At 43.8% G+C, this 12,873-nt stretch overlaps 1 protein-coding gene across 1 annotated transcript in view; it reads right to left on the bottom strand.

The window, feature by feature from the left end:
- Positions 1–7,756, bottom strand: part of LOC121048457 — a 98,811-nt gene extending 91,055 nt beyond the window's left edge. Inside the window, exon 1 of the mRNA XM_042294286.1 lies at positions 7,475–7,756. Within this exon, the coding sequence (XP_042150220.1) occupies positions 7,475–7,756 (282 nt within the window). The remainder of the gene's footprint in view (positions 1–7,474) is intronic.
- Positions 7,757–12,873: the final 5,117 nt, after the last annotated feature.

The raw sequence follows: 12,873 nt of genomic DNA, 5'->3' as shown, positions 1-12,873 counted from the left end.
AGACTGGCAGACTTCTTGCAAGGGGCTGCACCCGTTCAACCTTTCCTGAACATGTGGTGCATCCGAAAAGCAACTCCAGTGATGTGAAAATGTTATTTATTAATTTATTGCTTCCAGGGGCCTTCGTAGGCATTGCAGAGAGGATACTTAAAACTACACACATGATAATAGCATTAAAGCACACTGCTGTAACTTTTTAATTGGAAAAACAAACACACCTCTGAGCATATAGTTTAATAGTATGTGTTGATGCATTGTTATATAGCATGACACTTCCTATATGTATGACACAATAGACCCTTTGCAGAACCTTATCAAGCAACACAACCGTCACCATTTTTTTGGCGTAAAGCACACGAATGGGCCCCAGTTCACGTCGAACGCTAATGCAGCATTCGAGTCCAATAGGTGCTGAGCCGAATTCACAGGGATGGCGGACATAACATTCTTGTCGAACAAATACCCAAAGTATGAAAGCCTGAAGTAATTACAGTAGTAGCTACTGTAATTTGTTTCATCAGAATTTGGCAGACGGCAAAGACTACAGTCTCGGTGAGTCAATACACACATTGGAGAGAGGCAGATGACAGCATATCACCAGAGTGCTCGTCTGCACAGATTTGTCACACACCTTCGCTCCGTCTCTCTGATTGGCTCGAGGGGGCTGTGGCGGTTGGCCTTTTTCAAGTTACGGTGATGCGAAGTATAGAAAGCCCACACTTTTAAAAAGAGTCTATTGAAGAGACCAAAAGGAATGGTAGTCAACATTTTTCAACAAGACTGCTCTCCAGGCAAGGGATGAACACAAATATGAATCATCTTATCCAGGTAATTAGAAAAATTAAATAATTGACCGACTAATACAATGCACTCTTGATGGAAAAGAGTATAGCTGCAATAAATCCTACAAAACATAAAAAATACGCAGTTAATCTATGCATGCACCAAAACAGTTGTTCTTATAGCAAGTCGAATAGCTTTGAAGCAGGTGCCTGCAAGGATTTTTTCTTCCCCATACCCAATAAAACGCCATCCTCGTAGCTGAAAATAAGGGTGCACTTCGCACTCACAGACACAAAAAAAAAAGGAAGAAAAGCGATCGAACGTAGAATCGTGGATTAGCACAAAAGGTTAAAATCGCAGGAGCTTCCTCGCTAAAAGTTGCTATGGTTGTTCGGTGACGGAGGGACGGAGGGCTGAAACAACTTCCCTTAGGCCCAAAAGCGTAGATTCTCAGATATTTCAACGTTCAAACAAAGCTAAGAGAATGCGAAAATTTCATGTTAAAAGCACTCAAAGTTCTATCGATCCTCGGACACATCCCGGAATCCGAGCACCGGTACGGCGATGCAGAGCTGATCCTGTCTCACAGGCGTTAATATCCAGATGATCCACAGCGATCTTGCGCAAAAACGGTATAAAGTCTCATTCCTTCATATTTTCACATTACACCTGCGTCAGCGAGCACGAAGAAGCCCGAAGTCGTCGGAAAGCAGCTGCACATCACGGCTACCGCGCACCGAACAAACTCGCATCCGCCAGCTCTGGGCGCTGCCATCTTACCCGTGACGTCACGGCTCTTGCAAGGTCACGTGACGAGTGGTCACATTTGCGTGAAATATGGCGGCAACCGGGGGGGTGCCACTTCCGAACTTCCGGTTTATCACTCTAAGCCCCTCTACCTCGTTGGTCCAGACGCTGCCGACGCTACGAGCTGTTAGGACCAACCAAGCAATGTCGAAAGCGCAAGTCACTGGGCATTCGTTGTTTACGATGGATTTAGCGATAATAAAACACGCGCAGAAATGCGACGAACACTATGAGTATGCACTTTTTACGCTGTCTGTCGGATCGGTCTCATCAGCGGGTAGCGTCTGCTGCGTCTGGACTTCAGGGGGAAGAACGAAGTATAAATTCAGTTGAAGTGCGAACGAAGGCAGGGTAAGTCGACCTGTGCTCGTTGTAGCTACATTGAACAGAAAGTATCCCTTGGGTTTCTTACCGTTTTGCTAGAAACATTGTGGCGCGTGCGTTGAAAACAAACAAACAAAACACTGAATAAAGCGAAATGAATTATAGACTGGTGGATATCGCTATTCGCGGCGAGAAGTTTGGGTGTCGCCGCCTGGTTTAATTTTTTCACAACCCAGAGTGAGGATACCTCAACTTCCTCTGCTGATACAAGCAGCAGAGGAAGGAATGCCAAGCTTCTATGCACTACCAAATTTAAAACATAACCGCGTGGGTAGCACGTGCAGTACCCAAAGTGAGGAAAACAGAAGCGCACCTCGCGAGCTTCTCACCACGAATATAGTCGCTGGTATCTTCACATTTTGTGAAGGAATATAAAATCCCGCTGTCTAAACATAGATACAATGCTAACTTAGAAACAGTAGACAGTCTTAGTATTGCGTATAAAAATAAACGCAAGCACTGTGCGTTTCCTTTAGCGTTGCGTGCTCCACACTCCGCATGTTCTATACACACGCAACGCAACGTAGCTAGCTTTGCGTAAGTACGATTGCTGTCAATTGCTGTGTGCGTATGCAGCGGCCTTCTGAGTGCCCACCTCGTTGCGCTCTTCACGCGCAGTGCAGCGCGAGACTTCCCCCCACATTGATAAATGCGAAACATATAGTCAAACTGCTGGCCGTATTAGCGACGTCCGCGATCGAAAGCGTCGCTGTGGTCGGCCTCCCACGATTCACCGAATGCTGACTATGATGTCAGCAAAGGTTTTCTTATCGACAGAAATAAGAGTAATCTGAGAACTTCAATTTGACAGTGCTGGCTGTTTTGGTTTCAGAGTGCAATGATTTCAAGCTTCAACCGTGCTAATTAGAAACACCATCGAACTTGTTGTTCGCAAGGTAATGACGTCACAAACGGGAACCATAGGGGGGCGTTCACTGGCGGCCATAGCTGTGTGCGCGAATGCTGAGCGCGCGCTGATGGCGAGCTTCCACAGTTCTTTTGCAGCGTACATTCCACACCATCAAAAGTGCCGGTCTTAGCAGCCTATTGATGTGAGCTCGTTCTGAGCATGCGCTCTAAACAGCACCCACAAATATGGCGTCTAGTGAATACTCCCTATAGGAGGGCGAAACCAAAACATCTCGCCGCTAATAGACGATTGCAAGCTGGATGACTGGCCACCGCCATGTCTCAGCTCGAGCAGGCGCGGCCCTGTGATTACAAGCTTGCTAAAGTCACGTTCACGCGCACGTTGCACGTGCTTGCAAGCATGGGGCACCAGTCGTGGCACCATGATTGCAGATTGCATTTGTCGATAGACCGTTCTTTAAGGGCGCCGCCATCTTAAAAATTGCCGCGCCGAGAACGCCGTCTAGCGGCTTACTGCTAGAAGCTTGAAAAACCGGCGGGTTCTGGCAGCACAGCTATCTGGGCAGGCAATGGTGTGAGTATGGGACGAACTTGGCTAGACTTGGGCATGGTGGGCTACAATAACTTAGCCGGAACTTGGCCGATTGAATCGAGCCTCGGCTAATGACAGGTCATCACCATTCCTCCTCGAAAGGACGAGGACGACGATGACGGTGTGGTGCTTTGATTGAGTTTCAACAACGAAGGTATATAAGAGCACCTTCATGTACCCTAGTTTGTGCAGGCAAGCTTTCGGAATTTGATAGCTGAATCTTGAGTAAAAGCACGTAGACATTTTCATACCCTCCACATGTCATGGAGAAATAGCACACCTTGCAGTGATAACGTAATCGGAGCACCTGCACCGGGTTGGAGTCAGTCCTCTTGACGTAGATGAAGTAGTCGTGAGCATAAATGTGAAGATGAGTCTGATACAAAGCCCTCACGATTCACGCTGGCATCGCCTGACTCCATAAATAAGGATCCTTGTGGAACGTGTATAGCTCAATAACATTGCAGTTACACTCGCGCTGCAGTCTCTTGTGCTCATCGCACATTCTCCGTGATTGTTCTTATTTTTACTAAACTTGTTTTGGGCACACGACCACGGCGCAGTGATAGCCAGACAACCGTAGATATTTGGAAATTGTAACACAGTAAAAAATAGCTGAACTAACTCGCGGACGACGTCCGTTTCCAAGTCTTTTTTTCCATACCCATGGCGGGTTCATATTCCACGTGGCATATCCTGTGTCAGCGGACAATCCAAAAATGCACCGGGTCGAGGGTACGTCAGTTACGCACTGGTATGATGTTATGTGGAAAAAGTCTATAACCTTTCCATAAAACCGTTTGAGGGCGCGTTCATTGCTATGTTTGTGTGTTAAGCACGCGCACTATCTGGCTGGGCTGGCTGGAATGTGATTTAGCATGTGTGGACTGTGATTTTTATAAACAGTGGGAACGTTTATAGGGAGTATTCACCAGCGGTCATAGCTGTGCGCGAAACTGCTTAGCAGGGTGTGAGATAGGCAGGTGGAGAAACGGCCCATAGAAGCCTACCGCACCGCCGTGACGGGATTGTGTACTCGTCTGCTTGCGGGTACCCCCAATTTGCGATAGATGGCGCTGCGGCGAGAGGAAAAAAATCGGAATCGGATTTAGATGGAAATTTATGGGAGAGTGCGTAAATAAACTGAAAGCACGACAGTTCTCTATTGATAATCCACGAGAAACCATCTCCGTTAGTTTAGCCGGTCGCCACCGGTCGCCCACCTGGAGTGAGAGTTCGCGGTGCTCCGCACAGATGGCGCCACAGAAAAGGAGAAAACCGAGGGGGACACAATCTGGTCGCTCATTTGGCTCTCGTTTCCCCACCTGTCTATCTTACACCCTGCTGCTGAGCACGTGCTGACGGCGAGCTTCCACAGTTCCTTTGCAAAGTGCGTTCCACACCATCAAGGTTGCCGGTCTTAGTATCCTATTAATTTGAGCTCGTTATGAGCATGCGCGCTAAACAACGCCCTCAAATATGGCGTCCAGTGAGTACCCCTATAGTTGAATATAGGTATGGATCTGTGTTTTCGGAGTTTATTTTTCGTCAAATTCGGATGGTGTTGTTTGGATTCGGATTCTATCGGAGTTTATTTGGTTGGATTCCCTATTATTTGATACCCGGAGTTTAATTTCGTAGTGTTTCTTATAAAAATAATTAAATCAATATTAATCGAATACAAACCTACGCCAGATAAAAAATAAAGCGCGCTTGTATCAAATAAAATTTCCTTTGCTGAATTTGGCGTTGGTGGCATTGCCATTGGCAACACTAATATATCTCACAACAAAAGTTGCACACAAGAGCTGCTTCGATAAACGTCGATATCTTAGAATCAATGAACTACTCCCCGAGGTAGTCAATAGGATGGGATTTCCCGTAGCCATCCCATCCTATTCTATCAATCTAGCCCGCGGCCGCGCGAGATGGAGTGGTTAAGGATGTAATGGAGAAGTTTCAACTGCCCCTCTTCCCTATTTTATACAATCTGTATGGTTCAGAGCTTTCAATGTCACAAAAACATAACCTCTAATTTTTCTAAAGCACAAAATACATGGCCAAAACTGGAAACTAAAAGAGTGGCTTTTGCCGTGAGTGGTGACCCAACTGTACAATGACCTGTTGCCCTGAATCAACCTTGACAAGATAACCGCTAAGACCCCTTTGGACAGCGGTTCGATATTTGAAAGATAAGGTGGAATTTTCCCAAGAAAATTGACCCTGCGCGGATTAAATTGTAAAAAAAAAGTCTTTTACTTTCTTTTTTAGAAAAGGGGGGGGGAGGGCATTGGCACAAATAAATTCGAGGTTATCGGATAAATTTGAATTGACATAATTTTTCCCGGTGGGTGTATTTTTTGTGGAATTTTTCGGATTTATCTGAAAACATGAAACCCTATATATAGGGTGTCAAAAGTTACCAGGCTCGATCTAAAAAGGACCGTGAAAATCGACGCCTGCACTAGCAATCTAAACTTTTCGTCGAAGTTGTATTTCACAGGTCGGTTTTTTCTTGTAAAATTGCAAAGCATAGCTTTCTTTCTCTGAGGAATATTTCCAAAAACTTGCCAGGATCAACGGCGAACGGCGACGCAGACGACCGAGTCGAGTAGCGGAATGTGTTTTGCGCGTGAATTGATAGATGGCGTTGGGAGCAGCGTACGAAGGTGTAGCCGACCAACGAAAAAAAAGCAGACGACACGCAGACGAAATCCGTTGGCAGCAAAGCGCCATCGTTATGCAAACACGTTTTTTTTTACTCGAGTTTTGATTTTATTGTTCGCATTTATTTTTAAACCAAAGGTACATTACAAAAAGATCATGTTTATTTTAACAAACCACGGTGGTCGCGAGCAGTCTTAATTATAATCCCTGTATAGGCTCCCTACGGGTGCCAGAGTTGCGCGTTCATCCCCATAGCGCCGCCTTTCCTACATGGCATGTTGATCCAGCTCGTCACGTGACTGAATTCGGCGAATAGCAGCGCCGCGCGTTCGAGGCGCGCGGCGTGCTCAAAAGCAAGGGAACGTTCGGTGGGGCGCGCGCAACGTCTACTTTCCTGCACGGTTCTCGGCGAATAGCGGCGCGGCGGCACGTGGAAAACAGACGCGCAACTCTGGCTCCCGTAGGGAGCCTATACAGGAACTCTAGTCTTAATAAGAAGGTAGCGCCATCTATCGACACGAGCGCAAAACGCGCCTTGCCACTCGAATTAAACGTTTAACCAATCAAAGGGTTCGAGTTCTCAGACCTGTAGCCTGCCGAGCCGCTCATCCCGAATAGAAGGAAATGACCGAGCGATTCAAAGAGCTCGCACAGTCTGAACGGAAAAAAGAACTAGTAAAAATAAAGAAAAAGAATGATTCCTACGAATTACGTCGACAGACATAAAATGGACAGAATGTTTTAATTTGTGCTAAGTGCTTATTTTTGAATGTTTCTAAGCTTCTGAGTCACTCTGAGCCGTGTATATACGGCAGTTAATGTTTTGCCTCTAAATGTAGGGGGAACAAAGCCTTCGTGGTTCAATTTATGTGGACGCGTACGATATGTCCCCGCTCATTTTGGTAGGCAAAGGTTTCCCGCTAAATTGGGCGGGAAATACAAGCTCGTCCTATTTTACTTGTTAGAAATCTCCGTTACTATTATACGTTGCATTTTTTAAATATATTTAAAAATAATGAAAAGGTCATACGTTTTATGAAAAGAAAAGCGACGACTTTTTAGCGCACTCAAAACGTTTTCTTTAGGACCGCCATTTTGTCTCAAAATTATTTTCCAAAGTGAAAACACGTCTACGTGAAAATAAAGCTGTCTTCCTAAGTTACAAGTTTTCTTAAAGCTGCTGTCACACTTCTAATACTCAATAAAATAAAAAACATAAAAAACTGCTGGCAAACATTTTTGTATTACAGACAAGCTTCGAACATATATGCTTGAAACGTGCACCCGCACTGATACGTCTGTCATTATGTCAGCTGCTCGAGCACCGCGTCCTTCGTCAATATGACATCGGCTTTAGGCTCAAAGACTCACGTCGACGAAGGTCCCGAGGAGCTCGTAGGACTGCCCCGGCGGGACGTCGCTGGGGAGGTACCGGTAGAACTCGACGTTGTTCTTGTACCACTTGACGGAGTAGAGCTCGGCGCTCTCCAGGTCGTACTCGCAGCGCAGCTGGACGGGCTCGCCGCTGCGCACAGCTCCGGGCACGTGGAGATCCACCAGGCGCAGACAGTGACACCCTGCGAAAGTCGAGAGAACATACTTTTTAGTTACGTGCTCATAGATCGGCAAACTTAGACATTCCATCACATGCATTAAAAGATTAGAAAACTCTTGGTGTTTATCTTTTTAACGATCAGCATTTTGATTTGTTTTTGTGTTTGCGCAAATCCATCTACAGCTTTTAGTCAAAATGTGCAAGCGACAGTGACATAGATGTTATTGCGCGTGACGACACCCACCTTTTTATGCGTGTTCTCTCTTTGTTTACTTGACCTCACACTGCCGTGTGGTCACTTATACTTCGTCTCACCTTAGCATGAACTATTGATAGATGCGCATGCTAAAAGGGCGAGCCAGTTGCTTTGGATGAAGCCTCGGCGGCTGCATGAGGGCTCGTGCAGTGAGTCTCCAGGTAAAGCAATCAAGGCTACCCACTTCCGCTTGCACATCCTTCGCAGTTAGTCCATGCTAAGATGAGACGAAGCATAAGTACGCGTCAAAGGCTGATCCACCCGTTCAAAATATCCGCTACAGCATACAGTTTGATGTTTTGGTCACATTTCATCCGCGTTGTTGCTCATATTGTCTCTTCCCTGTCAGCGCAAAGATGTCACTTCAAGGGCGGGTCAAACGGACATCTTATTTTCACGCTGTACGGTTTGCTGCACAGACTTCTGCAGTTCCTTCTGGTGCTTCTGGGTCGAAACTGTGATCAGCTCGTGAAGATGTGTAAGTGCCACTTTTTTTTCTCTTTTTTTTTTTGTAGGGGGAGGGGGGCATGTTTTTTACAGCTGAGTCCATTTTTGTACGCACTTTGTTTGCAAAGGACCAGTGGTGTTTATTACATATTATCATGATTAGCGTAAAGACGCACAGAATTTCAGACATCATCCAAAATGGCGTCATCTTTCTTGTTATGGAAAGGACCGTGTAGCTCAGAACGTGTGCTTAAAATGAACCTTGTTTTGTTACTATATTTGTAAATACTTATAATACAAGTAAAAAATAAAACCCTCCTTCTTTTCTTTCGAATATTTTCACTTAAGTTCTTTAAATGTTTTCACTCTCTCCCACCTGCTTCAATTTGCAAAGTTTGAACGCAACTGCCGCTTTTAGTGTCTCTCCAAAGCACTCCGTCGTCTTGTTCTTTCGTTAAAGACAGCTATTGAAACAACGACCTCGTTTCGTAAAAACAACTGTTTTCAAATTCGATAAAATTTTCAAACCGAGTTGACGTTTACAGTCTCGACGTGCTCCAAGTGCAGCAGAGCACTACCTATCGACGTCAAGAATCCGCAAAAAAATAAAAATGAAATAAAAAGAGGCACCGAACCGTCGGACGTCTAATAGATTGATAGAATAAAGGGCCCCAAGTCGTCGCAATTTTTCTCTCGTTTCCTAATCGCTTTAGGGGTAATTGGCTGGCCCGAACCGAGGCTTATCGGGCTAAGAAAACTCGGCTATCGTTTTTCTGCTAGAATTTCTTTTCTTTTTGCGTTTCTGCATGTCATTTTATGGGTGATAGCATGCACGTGCATGGTGCTTGAAGATTGACATTTTTTTTCTTTTAAGTTTTCTTTAGGAAGAAAGTGAAACATTTGTGGCAGCGAGTTAAGCACTTTTTTGTTCTTGCGAGCAGGTATTTGTAGTAGAAATCCTTGGAGCTTTTTGCAGTGAGGGACAGGTTAAAATGAAGCTTCTGCCTTGAACGTTATTGAAGAAAACAAAATATACATACGTATCGGATTTGGTGTTCTTGCTGCCTTATAAACTTACTGACGAAAGTACAGGTAAACAGTGAACTTTTTACGGGGCGTATTAACCGTCCCAGTAAATGTTCAGTGCTGCATGCCGTGCATTGGAGTTCAAAGTGATCTCTCTCTCTCTTTCTCATTTCGTCTTCAGAGCTGAGACAAAATGAAAGTAATGAATAAAACCAGCACTCTCATTGGCCGCGGTTTTTCAAATTGTGCTAGCCTTTGAAACCTAGGGGTGCTAAAGCAAAATGCAAGGAATAAAAGCGAAACACTAAAGTCAAATGAAAAAAAAAGTAATTTGGCCTTGTGCCGTTTTTATCTCATTGGTTGCTGTTATAAACTGCAAGGGTTCACAAATGAAGAGCATACGTACTAGTTTTTGTTATGTCGACTTAAGAAAAGTGACAACATTTGTAATTCACTCCATGTGCGTAGCAAGGTGGTGAACTTGGCTGGTTGTAAATTTAGCCCAGCTTATATTACTTTAAGCTTACTGTAAACTTACATGTAAGCTTATCTTAAACGAGCGTGTGTTGAGATTCATACGGCTCCCACACAGCATTACTTTTGTGTGAGCTGTTGATATTTTTGTTAAAAGTACACAGGTGCTTAGCTGTTGATGTTCTGATTTTTTTACAAACAATAAGGTTCACGAAAAAGGCATTTTGAAAATGTAAAACAAACTTAACAACAACAATAGAAAAAAATAGAAACATACTTCAACATCTGCAAAATGAACAAAAAAACAAAGTAAAGTCTTGGGCTGCCGAACTGTCTAGTTTGACCGAACTATATATATAATTCCCAATAAAACAAACAAACAAACAGAATATTGCGAGAACTTTAATAGGCTTGGTTGTCCACAGAGATCAAGCAATTATATGTCGAAACAAACATCACAACATCTCTTAGTGCAGCTTCTTGTTTGGTAGCTGCCATTGATGCCGGCTACTTTTATTTTTATGTCTGAAATACTTCCGCTTACACGCTCCTTTTAATATTAGAAGCATGCGATCACCCCTAATTTACAATTATAAAACCCAAAACAAATACAGCAATCTCAAAAATATATTTAATTTATGAGGCCCAACATAATGGCGGCCATTAGAGTAATAATTATTGGGCGCAGTAAACAAAATTAATATTTCAGAAGACCCCTTGTTCCATATATCCTGACAAACTTATCCATTACAACAGGCGCTTATAACTACACTATCTTGTTTATAACATGTCAAAGGAAAAAAAGATTCGTTGAACCCATTAACTAAATTTCTGCTCGCAGTGTGATCGTTAGATGTACGGTGATTCTGTTTTAATGACAATTTTTGTTTAAAGAGTTACATTTCGACGAGGAAAAAGAACGACGTTAATTATCCCTCCATTTCAAAGCTCCAACTTGGGTATTTTTATGCCCTAACGAATTCTTCGTCACACCTTAATCGTTTGCTCGTTTCTTTTTTTCTTTTTCGCGGATACCTCGTTACGAAATGGTCATTTTCTAGCAGTTTTGTGAACATTCAGCTTGATACACTGCCCTTGAAAACGAGGAATCGGGTTCGTAAATAAAATGTAAAAAGAAAATAGCTAAACAAAATTAAATCTCGAAGCAAACAGGCTCATTCCGTGAATCATCCTGCCGATTAGTTTTATTATGCTCCAGAAATTTTTTTAGTTAATTTTGGCAAACTGTTTTTTTTATTATTTCTCTCATTTTGCTTTAATTGACATCGCTCGTGCTACATGCAGCTGCACTGTTTTTTTTTAAGTCTTAGATAATGGGGCAATTGTAAGGGATTCGATGGTCGTATTACTTTTTATACTACATCTATTATCTAAACCAAATTGGCTGGTTTACAGATTTCCTCAAATGCATTGAGGGTGCGTAACTAATACGCAGTTCCTACTTACGGCACTTTTATTGAGCTTTTATCGTTCTGTGTAGTAGTTAAGGACAAAAAAAAAAAAAACACCTTTCGACGTCCGAAATCGGCTGTATTCGTCGCCGCAAGACAATCGAAAGTGCCAGGTTTACGCCACCACCGCTAGGGTACGCGTCTCTAGACTCAGAACATTTGGCGTCCCTGGGTTTTAATATTTTTTTTTTCATTTTTACTTTGGGATGCGTGAAATGGCGCCCACAAAGTTATTATAATAAACACTAGAGGCTCAGCTGGCGCTTGTGTCTACGGGACTTAATAATTCGTTTTATTTCCGTCAATGCACATCAATGGAGGAGACCAAGGAAAAAAGCTGCGTCGTGACAGCTTGACAGGCCCTTGGCCCCTTTATTAAAGAAACAGAGCTCGTATGCACGGAAGTCAATACACAGGAATTACAGAAAGAAATTATACAATTATAATATAAGCACTCAGCAGAAACAGAAATAAGCACACTGTTAGAAAGTTTAGGAAAGCATCACCAAGTTCAGAGAAAGAAATTCCTTCAACATCAATGTGTTTTTTTTTTTTGTATTTAGACAATTAAAATTTTGGGTAGCGTGAACTTAAGCATTTGATATCCGTAGTTATTTACACACTTTGCAACTATCCAGTGTTCGGTATGTCGAGTGGGGTATGTAGGTATGTGGCATTGTAAAGTTGCTAACTCAGCTAAAACAAACGTTGAGGATAGAGAAAAAAACGTATATACTAATTCGTGGCTATGACGTCAAGCCGTTGCTGTGGTTCTGCTATCAGCGCCGCGCATGCGTAGACGCGTATTTGTTTGTATACATCGCGTTGGTTCACGCTTAAGTGAATAATAAACTCGTCATTTCTTGACCTTGACTTTAAACCATACGCTCGAATCATATCGCGAAAATGATTAAAATGCCGGCATTCGCATCGAGCAACGAGACAAGTTGAGACAGGTTCTTGTACGTAGAACAGCTCCAGAACGCACCGAGAAAGTGCGTGTAAAGAAGACACGCCGCATGCATGGGCAGTGAATGATGTCGCAGTATTGCGGACACACTAGGGCGGGTGTCCACGTTATAAGCTGCCCAAAGACGCTGCTCCTTCGACGGAGCGGAGCGTGCCTCCCCTGGAGGGAATTGTTGCTAATTATCCAAATGGGAAACGGGGCGCGGACAGGCACAGCGAGGAAACGTGCGCCAGTGTCCTTTCATTTCACCTTCGTTCGTTTTATGAGTGTCCTTCCTTCCTTTGATCGACGCGATTCTACTATTACGGCTTTCCTGTGCTCGAGCGTTTTTTTGCTGTGCTCCTCAAGATATCGTAATCGCGTTGTTTGTTTGTTTAGACAGCGTGAGGTTATTGAGCTCCAACGGGCGTCTGGTGTTTTCACTGTAGACGAGACACTTGGCAGGCGTGGTAGCGAAGCTAGCCTGATGTCTGTAAAGTGCGTCGTGCAAAAGCTATACGCGACCGGACGCCTGCGCGATGCTCATGCGGACCGAAACGAGGCAGGGGAGTACATGCTAAAAAAGCATAA

Source organism: Ixodes scapularis, unplaced genomic scaffold (genome assembly GCF_016920785.2).
Source record: "Ixodes scapularis isolate PalLabHiFi unplaced genomic scaffold, ASM1692078v2 PGA_scaffold5__190_contigs__length_132052651, whole genome shotgun sequence".
In the NCBI taxonomy this organism is placed as follows: Eukaryota; Metazoa; Arthropoda; class Arachnida; order Ixodida; family Ixodidae; genus Ixodes; species Ixodes scapularis.
The sequence above is the reverse complement of the archived record's forward strand: the minus strand, read 5'-3'. Positions and strand labels throughout refer to the sequence as shown.